The sequence below is a fragment of the Callorhinchus milii genome, unplaced genomic scaffold (genome assembly GCF_018977255.1).
Source record: "Callorhinchus milii isolate IMCB2004 unplaced genomic scaffold, IMCB_Cmil_1.0 Scaffold4, whole genome shotgun sequence".
Taxonomy (NCBI): domain Eukaryota; kingdom Metazoa; phylum Chordata; class Chondrichthyes; order Chimaeriformes; family Callorhinchidae; genus Callorhinchus; species Callorhinchus milii.
Genome location: NW_024704745.1, coordinates 14,367,221 through 14,386,582, shown reverse-complemented (window position 1 = coordinate 14,386,582; position 19,362 = coordinate 14,367,221). Strand labels below are relative to the sequence as shown.

At 39.4% G+C, this 19,362-nt stretch overlaps 1 protein-coding gene across 1 annotated transcript in view; it reads left to right on the top strand.

Annotated features, from left to right (window-relative positions):
* Positions 1 to 19,362, top strand: part of vwa8 (von Willebrand factor A domain containing 8) — a 135,041-nt gene that overhangs the window by 49,083 nt on the left and 66,596 nt on the right. The window contains exons 15-21 of the mRNA XM_042334046.1: positions 2,063 to 2,231; positions 5,434 to 5,511; positions 7,259 to 7,374; positions 7,840 to 7,946; positions 8,045 to 8,151; positions 14,633 to 14,704; positions 17,609 to 17,685. Coding sequence (XP_042189980.1) covers positions 2,063 to 2,231; positions 5,434 to 5,511; positions 7,259 to 7,374; positions 7,840 to 7,946; positions 8,045 to 8,151; positions 14,633 to 14,704; positions 17,609 to 17,685 — 726 coding nt within the window. The remainder of the gene's footprint in view (positions 1 to 2,062; positions 2,232 to 5,433; positions 5,512 to 7,258; positions 7,375 to 7,839; positions 7,947 to 8,044; positions 8,152 to 14,632; positions 14,705 to 17,608; positions 17,686 to 19,362) is intronic.

The window sequence follows — 19,362 nt, the reverse complement described above, 5'->3', positions numbered from 1 at the left end:
TTCTCTTTTGTGGCAAATTACATATTGAAATATATACAATAAACATACTTAAGTTCTGAATTTCCTGAAGTAAACTGAAATTATACAGAAACTATCACCTTGATTAGAGGAATTGCAAGCAGTTTGAATAGATATTGAATGACATGAGCAGCAAAAGAGTTTTACAAGTATACTGTCAGTTAAAGGAGAGGCTATAATGAATGCAGTTGATAAGGTGGATATATCCCTCTGACAGAAGCATCCCCCAAAAATTACCAAATACTAAAATAAGAGCTAAAACATGTAGAAGTGAGATTAAAAAACATTTATTCTCACAGAGATTTGTGAGAATGTTGAATGCACTGGGTATTTAACTGGCAGACAGACAGGTGACGTTAGAGAAAAACCACAACTTGCATTTTACAGTGCCCTTCACATCATTGAGACGTCTCAAAGCACTTCACAGAATAAACTGTAAATAATAAAATAAATTATCCTTGCATTTAATGTATCATGTCTTTGAGACATCTCAAAGCGCTTCACAGAATATATTGTAAAATGAATTAACTGTATATTTTGCGGGCGCAATGTGACAGCCAATTGTGCAAAGCAGTCTCCCACAAAACAATCATGGATTGCGTGACCAACTTCTTCTTAATATTTTTTTTAAAAAGTGATTATTGCCCCTAGAAAAGCAATCCGCCAATCGACTAACAACTGGGTTCCTACTTACTGCTAAGTAAACAGAGGCGTGTGGAGTAAGGAAACTTGCTCAACATTTCGCCCTGCCCGGGAATCGAACCCAGGTTCTCGTGCTTGCGAGGCGAGTGCTCTAACCACTGAGCTACAGGACTCCAGTGAATTGAATTGACTGTTTATTTGTGGGTGGAACATGGCAGCAAATTGCACACAGCTGTGTCCCACAAACAGTCGTGGATTGAGTGACCACATGTTTTTTTGTGTGAAGGGATTATTGCCCCCCAGAAGGGCAATCAGCTAATCGACTAAAGGAGGGAGAATGGGATTAAAATATCTTGTGTGATCTAATAAACTGGCTCAACAGGCTGAGTGTCCTCGTCATGTTCTTATGTTCATGTCTTTTCATGTTTCTTGTTGTTTGTAATGCTGTGAACTGCTGGTAACTCTAGGTAGTTTGACTTTCCCTGATTGCCCATTTATATTTCATTTTATTTTGAAAACATGATGCTGCTGAAATTAAACTGATAACGTCTGCAGAATTATTCCACTAATATTAACCCTATACAACTTCACAAATTCAACAGCCTATCAAGTAATTCCTTCTGCATTCCTTTGCGTGTTTGCTATCTCTCTCCCCCTCACTCCCCCAATCCCTCCCCCGTCTCTCCCTCTCATCCTCCCCCCCCCCCCACCACCTCCCCTCTCTCTCTCACCTCTTCCTCTTCAAAGTAACGTCCATTGCATGAGATGTTAAACCAAGGTCCCATCCATCTGTTCAGGTAGACATTAAAAATCCAATGACACTATTTGAAAATAGAAGTGAGTCTCTCCAGATGTTCTGGCCAACAATCTTCTAGATAAATTGGTCATTTACATCGTGGCTGTCTGTGGGACATTGCTACAAATACTTAGTCACAACACTTTCCCCCTTTTCCAAGGGAAAGCGACATTGTAGGTTTGCATTAAAGATCGAGCAGTGATTCTCTCCCAGTTGAAGACTATTGGGTCCGGGGTGGTGGGGGGCGAGGTCACACATGTCACATTAACTTCTTTCTCAGGTGATGATCAACACTGCTGTGTTTTTCCTGCATTTTGTGTTCTTATATCATATTTCTAGCAGTCACAAGCCTCTGAAAGTGGGCATGTCCACACTGTGAAAATGCGTCAAAGTCCAAGTGACAATGCATTATTCTTGGACAATACATATCAGAGTAAGAGATGTATTATCTCTTATTAATACCTTGCACCCTAATACGTTCTGCACGCTGCAAAACACTGCTCGACCTGTATTCGAGGCTCAGTGCCATTTGCTATTCTGATATTGGTAACTTGTGAAATGGTCTTATGGTTATAACACAACTGATTATTGGCTTTGTACCTGCAGATACATTTTCCCCATCCATCCATCATTCAGGATTATAGCCTTGGCTGAACCTCCTGTGGTGGGAAGTAACACTCAACAATGGCTGGGGTCAGAGCTGCTAACTATGTTCCTGTTCCATAGCATCAGATCGTTCTCCATGAAAGAGGAAATTGATGTTATCACAGGAATGGTAAGGATCATCTGTGCGCTTGTCTGCCCATTTCTAAAGTGAATTCACAACAAACATTTTTATAATAACAGTAATCCTTGCATTTGATGTAGCGCCTTATCACGCAGTTGAGACGTCTCAAAGCGCTTCACAGAATATATTGTAAAGTGGATTGACTGCGCATTTTTGGGGCAAAACAGGGCAGTTAATTGCACACAGCAGTTATAAAGTGCTCCCCCAGATGGCAAAGTGAGTAAAGGCAACAATGAGCCAAACATACCAGAAGATTGTAGGTATAAGTCCTGTCTGCGTTGAATGAGCTGGCTTCAGTTGGTTAAGCAAGAGGGATGTTTGAGGGAAACATAGGTTTGAGATCATACAGATGAGAGCCACAAACTCTACTTACATCCTAAAATGTCCTGCAGGCAGTAAAACACTGCTCAACTGTTTTTCAAGGTTTGGTGGCATTTGCTGTGTTGATGTTGCTAGGTTGTTGAACACCACCACAATTTACTGCAAAAATAATTTTCCTTTTTATATTCCGGTTTTAAGTGTGGGCAGCTCTCTCCTTTCTCTGGGATAAAGATAGCCATCTTAAAGCTGTGCTCTGTATGAATATTTTAGACATATAAGAAGTAACACTTCCATTGAGGCTCCTATCTGTCTATCCACACACTTTCAGTTTGATTGAAATAATGAATCCCTCACTTCAGATGCTGGATTCGGTTACTTTTTTTAAAAAAAAATCTGAAATGTATAGAAACTTTGCCCTGTGCTGGGCTGTTACTAATTTGCTCCAAATATGCACCATGATAAAATTACCTAAATGACTATAGTGAGCATGACCTATTTTTCCTGTGGAAATTGATGTTGGAATACTTTGGTAATTTGGAACATTTTAGTGTCAGGATATTTAATCATGCTGCAACATGAATTTCTATGCTTATTTTTTGTGACTTTGAATGGTTTCCACAGCCGCCTCTATCTCTGGAGGGAGGGAGGGAGTATTTTGTCATATGCGTGTCAGAGTCAGTGTCATATTTGTCTCCTGATTACATGAATTGCATAACCGACATGCCTGTTTACATGACTGATCATTGAGCGCAGTGGGTTTTAAATTCAATTACAGAACCACGGAGCAGTGACGCAGAAAGTAGGCCAGCCACATGACCTTTTCACAGGTGCATTTACTCTGAATGACAAAGTGAAGTAGTGGCGTGTTGCAGACCAGGGAGTGAACAAACTATAAAACTGCAATGCTTTTAAGCATCAGCATGATTTAAGATGTGAACCAGAAAACCTTGTTTGGTACCTGCCTATGATGCAGTAACCCTCCTGGTAGATACTCTATTATACAGTTGAGTTTTCAAGTTGCTGTGGATATCACTTCCTCGCCCAGACCAATCAGCCAGACAGTCCACACCATAAGCCACAAACAATTACACTAAATGGAAATGCATTTCCAATATCCACCAGAGACCAGCGTTAAAAGCATAATCATGGGCTCGTGAGGCACCTAAAAACAGTTTGGAATTGAGTCATGGAGCCTGACTGTCTGAGTTCTCTGCTCTCAGGAGCTGCTGGCCAGACCAAGCTTATGAGCGAGCGTCTCCATTTGGAAATTGCACAGCCTGACGGCCTTTCCCATCCCAGATACCGATGGTTCAGTGTGTACGCAGGGGAGATTCATTGCGGGTAAAGTACTGCAATCTGTTCGGTTCTCAGATTGGAAGTAACAGCGAACACAAGTCCAAAAGCCAAATGAATTTTAAAGATTATTTCGTGAAATGAAATTGCATAGATGGAGTTAGTGGTTTATATTGAATCCCTCTTTACACTTACCTTCTTCTACTGAGGATTATCTTAGCACATTTAATCCATTTTTCTACCCAAGAAAGGATCCTATTTTACTACTCAAATTAAGACTTTTTTTGGAGAATTGTTTGACGAAGGTGAAGGATTTCATTTCAGGAAATGGAAAGTCTTTCAAATCTGGCCATTAAGCATCAGTACCTGGCATTTCTAGGTCATACAGAGAAATCCTCTCTCAATTCTGGCTAAAAAATATGCCTTTAACCCAACTACGAGAAGTTTTCATCATTTTCTAGAGCTACCATCCTTTTGTTATCTCTCAAAGAATTGGTGCTAAACTGACATTTTCTGTTTTCCCCCCCACCCCCCTACTAAGAAGTACAATAGAGCCTTGTTATAATGTGCTACTTTGGGGTCTAAAATCCAAACCCACATTAAAATGGAGCGTGATCCCTAGTCAGCGTTTCCATATCAGGTCACCGATTGCATGACTTGTCAGCAGCTCATGCTCACATTCGTCTTTCCACACTGAAATATACCACGCCTTTTCCATTTATACAGCACCCTTCACATCAGGAGGACAACAACAACAAATTACATTTGTGTTGCACCTAACACGTCAGGAAGACGTCCCAAGGCACTGGAAACGAGGACATCTCAAAGTGCTTGAAATATGGCCCTTGTCCTCGTATGGCCTATGGCCTACATAATATGCCCTACCATAGCATACTACTGACGTAAATTCCTGTACTTATGCGCAGAACGCAGCCAACCTCGCAATACACAACGCAGCATCTTAGTGCAACAAGGTTAGATCTCGCATTGTCGTGGTGTGTAACCTAGCCCTTGTCACTTGCAGCACTTGTGCAATGGGCAGGAAGTGGTGTTAGTGTGACTTGATACCCCAAAGTCAGCCATTATTAGTCACATTTGTTCAGTGTGTTACAAACACAGGTTCAAAGTGCATTATAGCAGGGTTCTACTTTAGATTGACACCCACACAGCCTGGCCAGAAGAAGAGATTTTCATCCATCAGCCTGAACTCTAAATCTTGTCCACAATACGGGAGAGTAATACTAGGGATTGTTGAGTATTTTTGATGCCTGTTTTGAATTTAAAAATTGTGGAGAGCAATTCATATAGAAAAGTAATTTGTTACATAGCTTGTCTCAAAAGAAGATTCAGTTATAAAATGAAATATTAGGTCTGCACCGAGATTAGAATTGATGTCAGTATTTCAGCTGTCATTAGTTATAATATATATGATAGCTCAGAGATGCTCTGCTGGGTGAAGGGTGCTGTATAAATGCAAGTTGTTGCTGTAACATTAAGGTGATTGATGGTTTTAACATGGAGAAATATAAAATGACATTTTTGGAAATGAAACATTTGTATGTTCTCTAACCTGCAGAATCCCAATGTCCCTAAAAAAGCTGTTCAACAATTGCTACGTTTTACACACAAGCTTCGACAGACCAGTGACCCTACAGTAAGTAAGCCTTTGCAGCAGTATTGTGACCTGTAAAGAAAACCCAGATCAAAACTTTAAGATGCAACAAGACAGCAGAACAATAGGACAGAGGTTTAGAGTTATAAAGCACAATTTCAGAACGGATACCAGTATTTTTTTCTTTATACGGAGGGTATTCAGTGACTGGAACAGGTTGCCAGAGAAAGTGATAGAGGCTAGGACACTGGACTTACTTAAAAAGCAGCTTGATGCAATGATGGGGGTCGGTAGGTTGGGTGTTCTGGAGGGAAGAGATTGGATGATCTTGTGAAGAGATTTATACAACTTGTAAGGACAAGGGAGAGAGTGAATAATGGTGGGATGCAGCACTGTACAGAAGAAGGTCAAAAATAGATTAGAGGAGCAAGAGAGAATTGGAAAGAGACATAATAGTGGATGCAAGACATAATGCCAAAATAGTATAACAGTACGGTCAGGTAAGAAGCTGAAATGTTAAGGCATCTAAAGGGGATTTAACAAGAAGATAAACAGGAATTACCAAACTTATTAAATGACTAGTTCCTTAAGGATTTTACCAACAAGGAGTCTTAAAGCCTGCCACTCAACACGCGTTTGAGCTGTGCAGTATCAGCAAAGATGCGGTTCTAATCATAATAATATAATCATATTGCATTTGACAGAGTGTCCATAACGATGAAACATCTCAAACCACTTTAAAGGTAATTGAAGTGTAGCGACTATGTGTTTTTGTAAGCAATACTGCAGCCAATTTGTAACGGCAACGTCCCAGAAACTGCCATGAAGTGAATAACCAATTATCGAGACAATTATCCGACCAGGAAACAAATCTTTCTGGAACAATCTGTTCCCAACCGTACTTAAAGATAATAGGTAAGAGATTTGTGAGGCATTCATAGACAACGTGAAAGATTGGTGAGGTTCCAACTGAAAAATGTGTTGCTTCATATATTTAAAAAGGTTGACTAAGCCTTACAGACCCATTAGGATGACCTCAGTAATTGGAACACGAATGGAATCAACGCTAAGAAAGAAAATGGAAGATTGAAACTAACTGAATAAAAAGTCTTGACAGAATGGCTTCATGATCCAACAGACTTTATTGAAGAGGTCGCAGCTCTCTTGTGTACAAATTGCCTGCTACGTTGCCTACAAATAGTCAGGCAACGAATTGTGAAGCACTTCGAGAGGCAATGAGTTGTGAAGCGCTTCAAGATGTTCCATGGTGATACATTAAAATGCTGGATTATTATTACGATTACTATGACTGTGGCAATATGATGTACCTCAGCTTCCAACTCTTGACAAACTACCACATGAAAGACCTCTTTCACAAACTAATGCCTGTGGGTGTTGAGGGTAAAACATGGATGTGGATCAATAACTAGCTGTAGGGAAGGAAACAGAGTAATTGTTCGGGGAGCTAAGCTCTCACAAATAGAGCTTGATAGATTATGCACATGAGCTGATCACCGGTAAACACAATTGAATATAGATAAATGCAAGCTATTGCTTCTGAGTTATAAACTGTAAAAATAAGAAGCACATCTGCTGAATGGCCTTCTTGTACAGAACTTGCCAAAGGAGGAATTGGGCAAGACTGCGTGGTGTTAGCAGTCCTGTCATCCTTCATGTCAAAACAGTACAAGGCCTTCTTCACCCAAACGTATCTTGTGATTCCAATGAGAAACCATTTTGAGAAAAAGTGGCTGCTAATGGTGAATGGATTTGTTCTATTCTCTTCCAGGCACAATCACTCGCCTCATCACTTTCCACACGCCAGTTACTCCGAATCTGCCGCCGCTTTGCCCAGTATCCAGAGGAAAGTCTCCACCATGCCATAAATAAAGCCTGTCTCTCCAGGTATCTTCTCTTCCAATTCTCTATCTAAGCTAATTCGCCACCCATTCCCCCCCCACCACCACACACACACACACACACACACAGGCACATACACATACACACATATACAGTACTTCAGAAAATTACTTCAGTATTACTTGTATACAATAATGATGTTTTAAAAATCACCATTGCTTGTTGCAGGCTCTTCGACCTTTATTTTAAATGGTACAGATCCTATTACTGCTCATTTAGTAAAGGCACTGAGCCATATAGAAGAGGAAATATCCTAAGTTCAGTTAGGAGCTGTACCTAATTAGCTGATCCTGGCTAGACCAGCATTTGGAGTGAAGTACGTTTTATAAATCCTATGTTTCTGTCCTTTAAATGTGCTTCTAATAATAGGGAGGGGAGTGACTTAAGGTCAGTGCACTATGTATGTGGTGTTGTATGTAAATGAGATATAATCCACGTATGCCTTTGCAGGTTTTTACCAAATCTGGCCAGGTCGGCTTTGCACATGAATCTAAAGGATTCTGGAATTGTCGCAACCTCTGAAGATGTGGAGGCACAAGAAGAGAGCAACTACACGTGTAAGTTTAAATTTACTATTTTCTTGTAACTCTGGCCATTCAGCAATTGTGTTGTGTTGAAGCCTTAAGACATAGGACTTTTTCATCTGTCATTACAGGTGAGATAAACTCTGGAATGCTTACAATTGGGAAGACTTCTGTTCCGCTCTTTAATCCAGATGAAAAGATGAAAGTGCCAGATGTTCTTTTTTATGAAAACACTCAGGTAACTCTGCTGCAAAACACATTGATGGGTATAGGTTCAATATTTACCAACCCCCAAACTTTAATCTTTCTGAAAATAACATGTTTTTTTAAAAAGTCTGAGAATTTATGTTGATCTCTTTAGTAAAAATAATAATTCTTGCATTTGACATAAAGCCTTATCACATTGTTAAATCATCTCAAAGTTATTAACAGGATCTTACTGGAAAGTGTAGTGACCGTGGATTTGTGGGTGAAAGGACAGACAATCTGCTCACAGCAATATCCCACAAAACAGCCATGAAGTAAATGACTAATTTTATCTGAACATATATATTGTAGACAGTGGTTTTAGACACAGTGGTCAGACTGACAGTAAATCGTATTGGAAGCAACCATCTCCCTCAAAGAAGGAACACAACCAATTAGGATTTATAGTTTTCAGAAATACAATTTCATTTAATCTCGGGATTAAAGTCTTTCATTTTGTCTGAGTGCTTAAATTGTTTAGTGGATTTTGGAATGTCACAGATATTTATCATATAAATTTATCATATATATCAAAAGTGCTATCTTGTTGGGTGACTGCAGTTGCTTTAGTGCGTGCCTTATACGTCAAACTAATTTTTCCAGTTCAAGATCAGAAAATCTCACTGTAAACAAGTGAGGTAAAATGGAGAACATTTTAAGAGGCATTTTAGTGCATATATTGTGAGTCACGCAGCATTTTAAAAATAAGTTGTCAGTGTCTGCTCAGGGAGTCTGCCAGGACAGCTGTGGCTCGATGATACAGCCAAAGTAAGCAGATTATTTTGGATAAATGCATGAGGAATTTATGTCGAAGACTCCCTTCATAGATCAGGTTTTGTTTTGCAACTTTAACCCTATATTGAGTTTGCCATATATAGTTCATTGTATCTGTATGTTCTGTTCTGCCTGCTCAGAAATTTTCAAAACAAAAATTCTTCTTTTTTTTAATAAAATGTTTAATTATTCTCTAATTTCCCATGATTACAGAGGGTGATATCTTTCATTGGGAAAAATCTACGCAGGATAAATTCGCCTACAAAATACACAGTAAATTCACTTTACAATATATTCTGTGAAGTGCTTTGAGATGTCTCAACAATGTGATACAATACAATGCAAAATTACATTTGTATAGAGCCTTTCACGTCAGGAAGATGTTCCAAGGTGTATAAAGGCGTTATATCAAATGCAAGGATTATGATTATTATTATTATTATAAATAGCATGGGTTGAATCTGCTGGACAATCTGGTCACCTTATGATTCAAGGGAAAGCTGCTGGATGGCACTTGTTTGCTGCTGGAAACAGTTGTGTCATTGATGACCTTTCAGATAGAGCTCAGAGTAATACAAAGACTGTCATGCTGTTCGATGCTCAACAACTCAGTTGGAACTGTCATGAATGAATAGTTTCATCATCCACATAATTATTAAGAAGCCCTGTCACTGATTTCAGGATTACTGTCAGAGAATGGACTGAGAAAGGCCAATTGGTACCTTCCATCTCTAGTCACTTTCAGCTGGTAATTGTAGCTCAATTTCTAACAGCTGGAATTAAAATGCCAAGAAGCAATCAAACTGCAAGATCATCTAATGCACAGAGAAGCACACTGGGAAAGTGTGATAGATGTGGGCGTCCTTTGTGAAAGAAAGAATGTGTTCTTGTTTTTCTGGCAAATTATTCTCTGTGAATTGTTCTGCAATTCTCTCGAGCATGGTAATGAGTTTCCTTGGACATCAGACATCTTACTGACCAAAACAAAATGGTTGTACTGTTTCTTATGGATCGTCCAAGTGGAGATTGTGCAGGAAGATTTGCTGAGGTGCTCAGCCAGACTTTCTTCACTATCAATGCTGGTAGCTAATCTAATTATAACATCTTTTTAGTCTCATCTTGTGATCATCCGGTTAGAAGAAAAACAAATAAAGTACTCACTGGAGGAACTGCATTTCTTCACTGTTTTAAATATCACTGAAACCATATCATATGGGGAATGTATTTATATATTAATGAGCTTAACGTCTGTACCATTTTATAATTCTAAATTGTTACAAAGATATATGATTCACTTGAACATCCTTCATTCTTTGAATTTCTGCCAACATTTTTTTTAATAGCTCGAGTGAGTATGAATTAGCAGCAGTGCAGATACATTATATTAATAATAATTCTTGCAATTGATATAGCGCCTTATTGCGTCTTTGAGACGTCTCAAAGCGCTTCACAGAATATACTGTAAAGTGAATTGACTGTATATTTTATGGGCGAAACACGGCAGCCAATTGCACACAGCAGTATCCCTCAAACAGTCGTGGATTGAGTGACCAGTTTTATTATTATTATTTTTTTAAAGGAATTATGACCCCAGGAAAAGCGATCTGCCAATCGATTAACAACTGGGTTCCTACTTATTGCTTGATAAACAGAGGGATGTGGAGTAAGGAAACTTGCCCAACGTTTTGCCCTGTCGGGAATCAAACCCAGGTCTCTCGCTTGCGAGGCAAGTGCTCTAACCACTGAGCACCACTGTGAAATAACACAATCCACACTGCCTCGATAGCAAACAAATCCCATTATTCAGAATAAACAAGATGATTGGTATTTTTGGCCATCAGTTTAGGATACATCCAGAACTAATATTCAACGAATAATCAGATCCAAGCTTGGTCCGTTTTTCTAGCACCACTTCTGGTACAATTCAGTAATTGTGTTGTTTTGTCCGTAAATGTAGACACCATCACCCTGTCAGGCTCATTAACTCCACATTTATCTAATGGCTGAATTTGCATTACATTAAAGTTCCTGTTTAATGCATAAAAGGACCTCAAATGTGGAAAATATTGCAGCCACTGTGTGAAAGAGCAGTGCCCTACCTTGTCTTTCTCTTGACTTTCTCTTCACATACTGACTAACTTGGTTTTATTACAAACTATTATTCCAAAATAATGCAGATATGAATAAGGCATCTAGGCAGTTCTTTTTTATCTGACCCCCCCCCCCCCCCCCCACACCGAGATATTTAGCTGTCCACCGCCACTCCAAACTCCAATCAGTTCAATCTTTATTCCGTTAAGAAACCTGTTGTAAAAACATCCAGCCATGTGTCACGAGGCATGTATGTGTGGCCACAATAACTTGGGAAAGAGATGTAAAATTATAATCCTCTTTCATAGAGAAGCTAGCCAGCATCTATCCATTAATTACAGTTTGAACAGATAAATGTTTAGCACTTTTTGGCAATATTATTAAGAAATGTTTTTACTCCGATTTTGTTTTGTGAATTTGGCAACCTTCCGTCTTGCTAAATGAACTCTGTCCCTTTAACCTTTCCTTGCTGTAATGATTTTTTAATAACCACTGGCTTCAAAGTATTGTATGCCAACTTTGCTGGTAAAATTACAAAATTGCTGGAAACAAAGTGAATTGCTGGAAACGAAATGGAAAATAGCCACTGACGAATCTATTGTACTCCAGATCAGAGGAGATATTAATAGCTATTCAAACCATTTTGTCACATTGTAGGCTACTGTAACAATGACAGAGTGCTAATGAAAAATATTTCATGGTGAGACCTACTTTTGAACTTGCTGAAACAAGTGCTCGTGAAAAGATGTCTGCAAAACACTGGCTTGTGTATTGTTCTATTTATTCTGTGGGTTCACTTTTAACTGTTGTGTTTGTCATGTGATGTGGATGTAAATTTGCAGTTAAATATTTCTTCACATGGATGAGGGGTGAGGTGGTGGGAGGGGATTGGTGAGAATATAAGGGGAAAAAATTGCACCTGAGTCTGCGTTTACTTTATTTGTATAGCATTTCAGAGTGTCCACAATTCATCAAATACTTAAATATATCCTCAATGTTGAAGCCAGGTTTCTGTAATTTCTTTTAAGAGTTTGTCAAATTCTGAAAGTTCTCAAATGCTACCTACAAAGAGGCAAATCATATCCACAACCAACACAGCAGTCAAACCTTGAGATCTAGAAAAGAGATGGAAACATATCAATAATTGAATTGAAACTACTGCAAGTGATTGGGGAAAGGAGGGAAGGAAGAGCATAGGATGGTAGCACATAATAATAATAATCCTTTCATTTAACTAGGAATCCTATTACGTTGATACGTCTACAAGCTTCAAGGTTGTGAACAGCTTGTTTTGGTCAGTTGTGCATTTGACGCATTTGTATCCAAACCAGTCTGAGATTTACATAGACTGCACAGCACGAAAACAAGCCATTTGGCCCAACTACTCCATGCCGGTGTTTATACTCTCTACATGAGTCTCTATCCACTCCTTACTCCCTCCCATACCTTTCTATTGCTTTCCCTCTTGTCTATGTCTAGCTTGCTCTAACCCAAACCCTAAAATATACCGTAAAGGCGGTGATGATAGAGGGGAGGGGAAAAGGGGTGATCATCAATTGATCCCTCAGCAAACTGACCTGGAAATGGAATAAGCTGGTTTGAGTAAGATGAATATATGAACAGGATTCTAAGAGGAAACCGACAACAGTCAATTGATAGGTCTAGATGCAAGCTTTGTGTTCAATTTAAACCATCTTGTAGATTGTTTTCCCAAGAGGTTGATCAATATGTAGTTTTAAACGGTATGAGCTCAGAATAGGAAATTCCCACTTTAAGTTCACACAATCATGGTTCCTGCCACTGGGAGCGAGTCAACCACACTTGTCAGCCAAGATTAGTGAATTTGTCAACCACTGGAGAACTTGCCCTCTCCCCCTCCCAAACCCCATGGTGAAAATGGGCCAAACATCACATCAGCCTGATTAATTTACTACGTGCTTCATAATATCCCCATTTCACTGTTTACTCTTGATGGTCGTCTGGGTCTCCATGGCATTTAGGTGCTCACTCATCATACGTCTATAATTATTAGCTGCAACAGGCAAATTATTATCTTATCAGTAGCAAGACACAAAAAACAGATTATTTACATTATTTTTGTCCCTTTAATACTGGTTTCTCTTGTACTTCCATCCACAAGCCTTCAGATTAGATGTCAAGTGTGTAGGTTGGGAACGCCTCTGTTCTCAAAGTTGGCTCAGTTCCACACGGCAACTGACAATGAATGTGTGCTCCCATTTAGTGCATCTTTATACCTGGGTGGAAAGTTCCGTTGTTCTGTTGTTGCTGTGTCTTGAAGCTGTGGAGTCATTCACTTACTGCCGTGGTGAGTCACCACATCAAAGCACTATATTATGATGCAGGAAATGGATAAACATTGTAGGTTTGGTGAATTAATACATTGGGAAATTCTGTGTTTGGTGTGTGCTCGAGTGAGCACCATCTAATCCTTTTTTTTGTAACCCATTTTTAACTTAATTCTTCTGTTGTTTCTCTAGTGTAATTTTCTATACCGTTTGCAGTTTAATATTCTTGCTTTGCATCAGTGTCTCTCCAATATGTATACTATATATAATATCTATTAAGAAAAATGGTGAGCGCCACACTCAAAGGTGTGAATTTATCGAGGAAAAAAGGATGGTAGAGGAAGGAAAACATAAGTTCTTCAAATGTGCTGCGCTTGGAGAAATGAATGGCAGAATGGGCCTGAGAGATCTGTGCACTTGGTGAGGTGTGCACCTTAGCTTCCTCCACTCCACCATTGGAGGTCGTGCATTCAGCCACTGTGCCCCGAAACGCAGGAACACTCTCCTTTAATCCCTCCACTTGCCCCCTCTCTCCACTTTTTCAAGTCCCTGTCTGAAAACCTTCCTTTTCGACCGTGCTTACGGGCTCCTCCCCACCAACCCCCACCCGGCTCGGAGTCAGGCTCCACTGCTGTTAAGCGCTCTGAGATGCTAACCTACGTGGAGGGTGCTATATAAGTGCAAGTTGTTGATGTTGTATATACCTGACGATAGAGTTCAAAACAGTGGTTTCAAATGGGATTTCTTAATAAGAATGCAAATAGGGATTTCTTCCAGTAAGCACAAGTAACTCATCCAAAACTTGCCTTGACCTTTAAAAGGGTTTAATTTCTCCTCCATGATTTTCTAGGAACATCCTCCCGACGTGAAAGGCGCTATACAAATGTAATTTTGTTGTTGTTGTTGTGAGCTTCTCAGTCAACTGCTGTTGCATTGATGGAATCAGCTAGTTGGTTTATGCTGTCATAATTATTTGTTTAAAAATTGGTCACTCAGTTGTTTGTGGGACACTGCTGTGAGCAATTGGCTGCTGCGTTTCACCCACAAAATAATACATTCAATTCACTTTACAGTATATTCCGTAAGCCCTTTCAGACTGCTCGGAGACGTGATTACAGTCAAAGGCACTTGAATGTATTATTATTATTATAATAAATGGAGACGTCTGATGGCTGATCGCAGCAAAAGGTTCTTGTTAGGAACCATAAATTTCAAACCGCTTTATTATAAATGTGTGTTTTTCTGCTATTTTTGTCATCCTTAATAGAAGAATGACTGAGATCTATGTTTTGTTTCTTTTAGCACATGGAGGTGATGGAGGACATGCTCAAAGACTACATGCTGGGAGAGCATCTTCTTTTAGTTGGGAACCAGGTGAGTGCGTAGATTTTTAGATTTAGTTGGTCATTTTAATTTTAAAGGTAACCTTTTTAAATAATGCTACATCTACAGGATAAAATTAATGTATAAATGTGACTGTAAAATAACGAACATGGCTTCTCCATACTCAAACCGACTAACAACTGAAACATGTGGACGAACGATGCTAATTGTATTTAGAAATATTTAATTGTGTTCAGTACAAATGTTTAAGTGTTTTTAGACATCCCAGAGGATAGATGTGTGCGTGTCAGTGCCATAATTTTCACGGCAGCTAATGATCCGTCGCATGTTCAATGCGACATCTTAACGTGGATGGCCGTAGTGTGACAAGACAAAATGCATCTCTGACTGCACAGAATCCTGTAGCATATTGGTTAGAGCACCATCCTTGCAAGCGAGAGGACCCAAGTTCGGAGGAAACCTTAGGCAACTTTCCTTACTCTACACGCACTCTTCTGTTTACCCTGCAGTGATGATGATAATAATAATAATAATCCTTGCATTTGATATAGCGCCTTATTACGTCTTCGAGACGTCTCAAAGCGCTTCACAGTAAATTGAATTAACTGTATAAGTAGGAACTCGGTCGTTATTCGATTGGCAGATCGCTTTCCGGGGGTAATAATGCCTTGCCAAAAAATAATTGTTGGTGGGACACTGCTGTGCGCAATTGGTTGCCACGTTTCACCCACAAAACACACAACTACACTTTACAATATTTTCTGTGAAGCAATTTGAGACGTCTCGATAAGTTGATAGGCTCTATGTCACATCCAAAGATTATCATTATTATAAAGTCAAACCAATTTGTAATACTGTACTTCATTTTCACACAAAACCTTTTTTTGGTGAGCCGGGTGTCTGAGATATGTCAAAACCTTAAGAGTATCCAAACCAGACAGAGATCCATATAATGTATGCCATAGAAATGTCCTTATGTCTGGAATTGAATGCGCACTCTCTCTTTGAGGGACATAACTGTTTAGCTAATCTCAGAGTGTATTAGGTGCAGGTTGGTAAAACCCAAGGCTTGGGGACCCCAGAGTGTGTGTTGGGATCCACAAAATTCTTTTGTCACACAGCACATTGCCAAAATCTATGTATTCTCCCACTGCAGTGGAAATGCAAATTACTTTTGACTGCTGCTACCGTTTTCATGGAAATACTCTCCTTAAATGAAGTTGACTCTGGTTCCAGAGTGCTCCAGATCAGGAATGTTTCTCTTCCTTTTTTGGTTTGCTAAAGTATAAGCTCCACGTATTTCTTCATTAAATAGTAATGTAAAATGTGTCGATGTTCTGGCAAAGAGCTGTTCACGCTATTCTCTAAAATTATATCTGTGGCTAAGAAATATTCTTCCCTTCTTGCTAAAATGCAGCAGTTTTAAATATTGCATCCAAAAGACAGTTTCTGAAGCTTATTGGTGAAAGATTTATACTCCTTGTGTGTTTAATTGGCCCCCCCACTGATCCAGCTGCCTGTGTGGAATGGCACCATTTTAATGAACCTTACTTTAATTTCATAACTTGGAAATAGGATGAGAATTAGATGCTACATCTATATTAATAGGAATACCATTGGGAGAACCTCCGCCTCAGTGACATGCTACAAGACAAATGTAGCAGCAACTTTGACTACTGTTTCCAGAAGTTAAGTCACTCCCTCCTCTCTCAACACTGGAGGCACAAGGAGAACATACTGTCCATCCTGAGGTCCTGTTTTTGCATCACTCCAAGAATGAGCCATCTGTTTATAATGCTCACTGCTGTCCATGCTGCTGAGCTAGCATTCACTAAATTTGTGCATCATTTGCAAATATAAAGGTTACTCAGTTGTTCACAAGTGACCTGATTCATTACAAATATTGGCCTTGCTGTTTAATGAGAGTTGGGTTATTCTAATTTTAAAGCCATAAAACTCAGAGCTGTGGCTAATCAGAAAAAGGCAGTGCTTCTTGTCTTCTATATTTACAATCTGAAAACCTAATGTTTGCAGTGTATTTGGCTCAAGCAAAACTAGATTTTGATTCTAGTAATTATAAATTATTGAAATTGCCATTGAAATGGGGAGTTTCTGAACTCATTACTGAGCAGATTTTGGTACTATTTGCATTCACTTAAACATCTTTGAGTCTGATTGCAGGGCATTTACGATCTGCAATGAATTTAAACTGATATCTGACAAAAAGCATGTGGTGCAGTTCTGGTGATCAGTTGTAAATAATTATTACAGCAATTATAAATGTTTCATTTAAAGAGAGAATTTTCATGAAAACAGCAGCAGCAGTCAAAGGTAATTTGCATTTTCACCGCAGTGGGAGAATACACAGATATTGGCAATGTGCTGTGTGTACAAAAGAATCTTCGGTTAGTATAATGTATAATGGTTATCGCAGTGAAAGAAGCCTGAAATTTCTAATGAAAGGAATCTGAAAATATTATCTGTGTATTTGAGTGAAAATATCATTACGGCAGTAAATTAGTTGTTTAGTTACACTTGGATGATCATAGGAGGTACGAAATCATGCCACATATACTCATACACACATACCCATTGTATTTCATTGACTTTTTTTTGTAACCCATTTTTAACTTAATTCTTCTATTGTTTTCAGTGTAATTTTCTATACTGTGTGTAGCTTAACATTCTTGTTTTGCATCAGTGTCTCTCAAATATATATACTATATATAATATATATTAAAAATAATAAAGCAACCAAGCAATCACTTCAATAAGCTTTCAGTTTTGATTAAAATATACAACAACAAATTGCATTTAAATAGCACATTTCATGTGAGTAGCATCTCGCAGCGCTTTACATAAATCAGGGCACACAGTTTGATGTATTGATACCGTTCCTAGTTGCTACTTGTTAATAACTTTATTCTTTTTTAGGGTGTGGGGAAGAACAAGATTGTTGATAGGTTCCTGCATTTACTGAACAGACCCAGAGAGTACTTACAGCTTCACAGGTAAACGCTGAATCGAATAAGACAAAAATCGTAAATGTTTTGGGAGAGCCTACTGACCTATTATTTGGACTTGAAAGAACAGACGAGTCACTGGGGACTGGAATTCTTCTCATTCAGCCCCCCAAACCTTGGGTCCCGGTAACCTGCACCTAAACCAGCAATTCTAAAAATGTGGCCATGTAATGAGGCTGCATGCAACCCACAATGATGTGATTTTGTGCGGCCACAACAGCCTTGGCCCAGCCAGGAGAGGTGGAGAGTGTGCACGCGTGTGTGGAGAGCAGCGCATGCTTGTCCTAGTAGTTCGAGTGCACATTGTGCCCACTGCTGCGGAGGGCTGACCGGACTACAGCTCCTAAGAGGTGCCGCGAGGGAGGGAGGGAGGAAGGGGGGGCATGGCTCACCTTTTCTTTTCGTCTCTCCCCGTGCGCTGGCTGGCTCGAGAAGAGGGGAATCATAGAATTATACAGCACAGAAGGAGACCATTTGCCTCTTCGTGTCTGTGCCAGCTCTTTGAAAAGAGAGCTATCCAATACAATCCTATTTCGCTGCTCTCTCCCCACAGCCCTGCAAACTTGTCTTCCACAAATAATTATCTACTTGTCTCTTAAAAGTTGTTATCGAATCAGCTTCCACCACCCTTTCAGACAATGCATTCCAGATCCAAACAATTCGCTGTATGAAAAAATTTCTGCTCGACCCCCCCTCTGTTTCTTTTAACAACTATTTTAAATCGATGTCCTCAGGTTACCGACCCACCCACCATTGGAAATAGTTTCTCCTTGTTCACCCTATCAAATCCTCTCATAATTCTGAAGACTTCTATTAGGCCTTCTCTTAAACTTCTCTGTTCCAAGGAGAATAATCCTGGCTTCTCTAGCCTCTCTTGATAACTGCAATCCCTCATTCCTGGTACCATCCTGGTAAATTTCCTTTGCACTCTCTCCAATGTCTTGACATCCTTCCTAAAATGTGTTGCCCAGAACTTTACACAGTACTCCAGCTGAGGCCTAACCAGTGTTTTATAAAGATTCATCATAACTTCCTGACTTTTGTATTCTATGCCCTATTTATAAAGCCTAGTATCCCGTATACTTTTTTAACAGCTTTATCTACCTGTCCTGCCACCTTCAAAGATTTATTTATATGAACCCCCAGGTCTCTCTGTTCCTTCATCTCCTTTAAGATTGTACCATCTAGTTATATTACCTCTCCTCATTCTTTCTCCCAAAATGCATTACTCCACATTAAACTTCATCTGCCACATGTCTGCCCAGTTTACCAGTCTGTCTATATCCATTTACAGTGGGCTACTATCCTCCTCACTGTTTACTACTTTTTCTTGCTTAGTATCATCTGCAAACTTGAAAATTGTACGCCCTATACCCAAGTCCAGGTCATTTATATAGATCAAAACCAGCAGTGGTCCCAATATTGATCCCTGGGGGACACCACTGCACACTTCCTTCCAGTAGGAAAACACTCTCTGCTTTCTGTCTCCCAGCCAGTTCTGTATCCATGCTGCCACTGTCCCTTTAATACTGTGGGCTTCTATTTTTCTTACAAATCTCTTATGTGGCACTTTATCAAACGCTTTTTGAAAATCCATATAAACTACATCAACTGCACTACCTTCATCCACCCTCTCCGTTACTTCATCAAAAAACTCCTATCAGG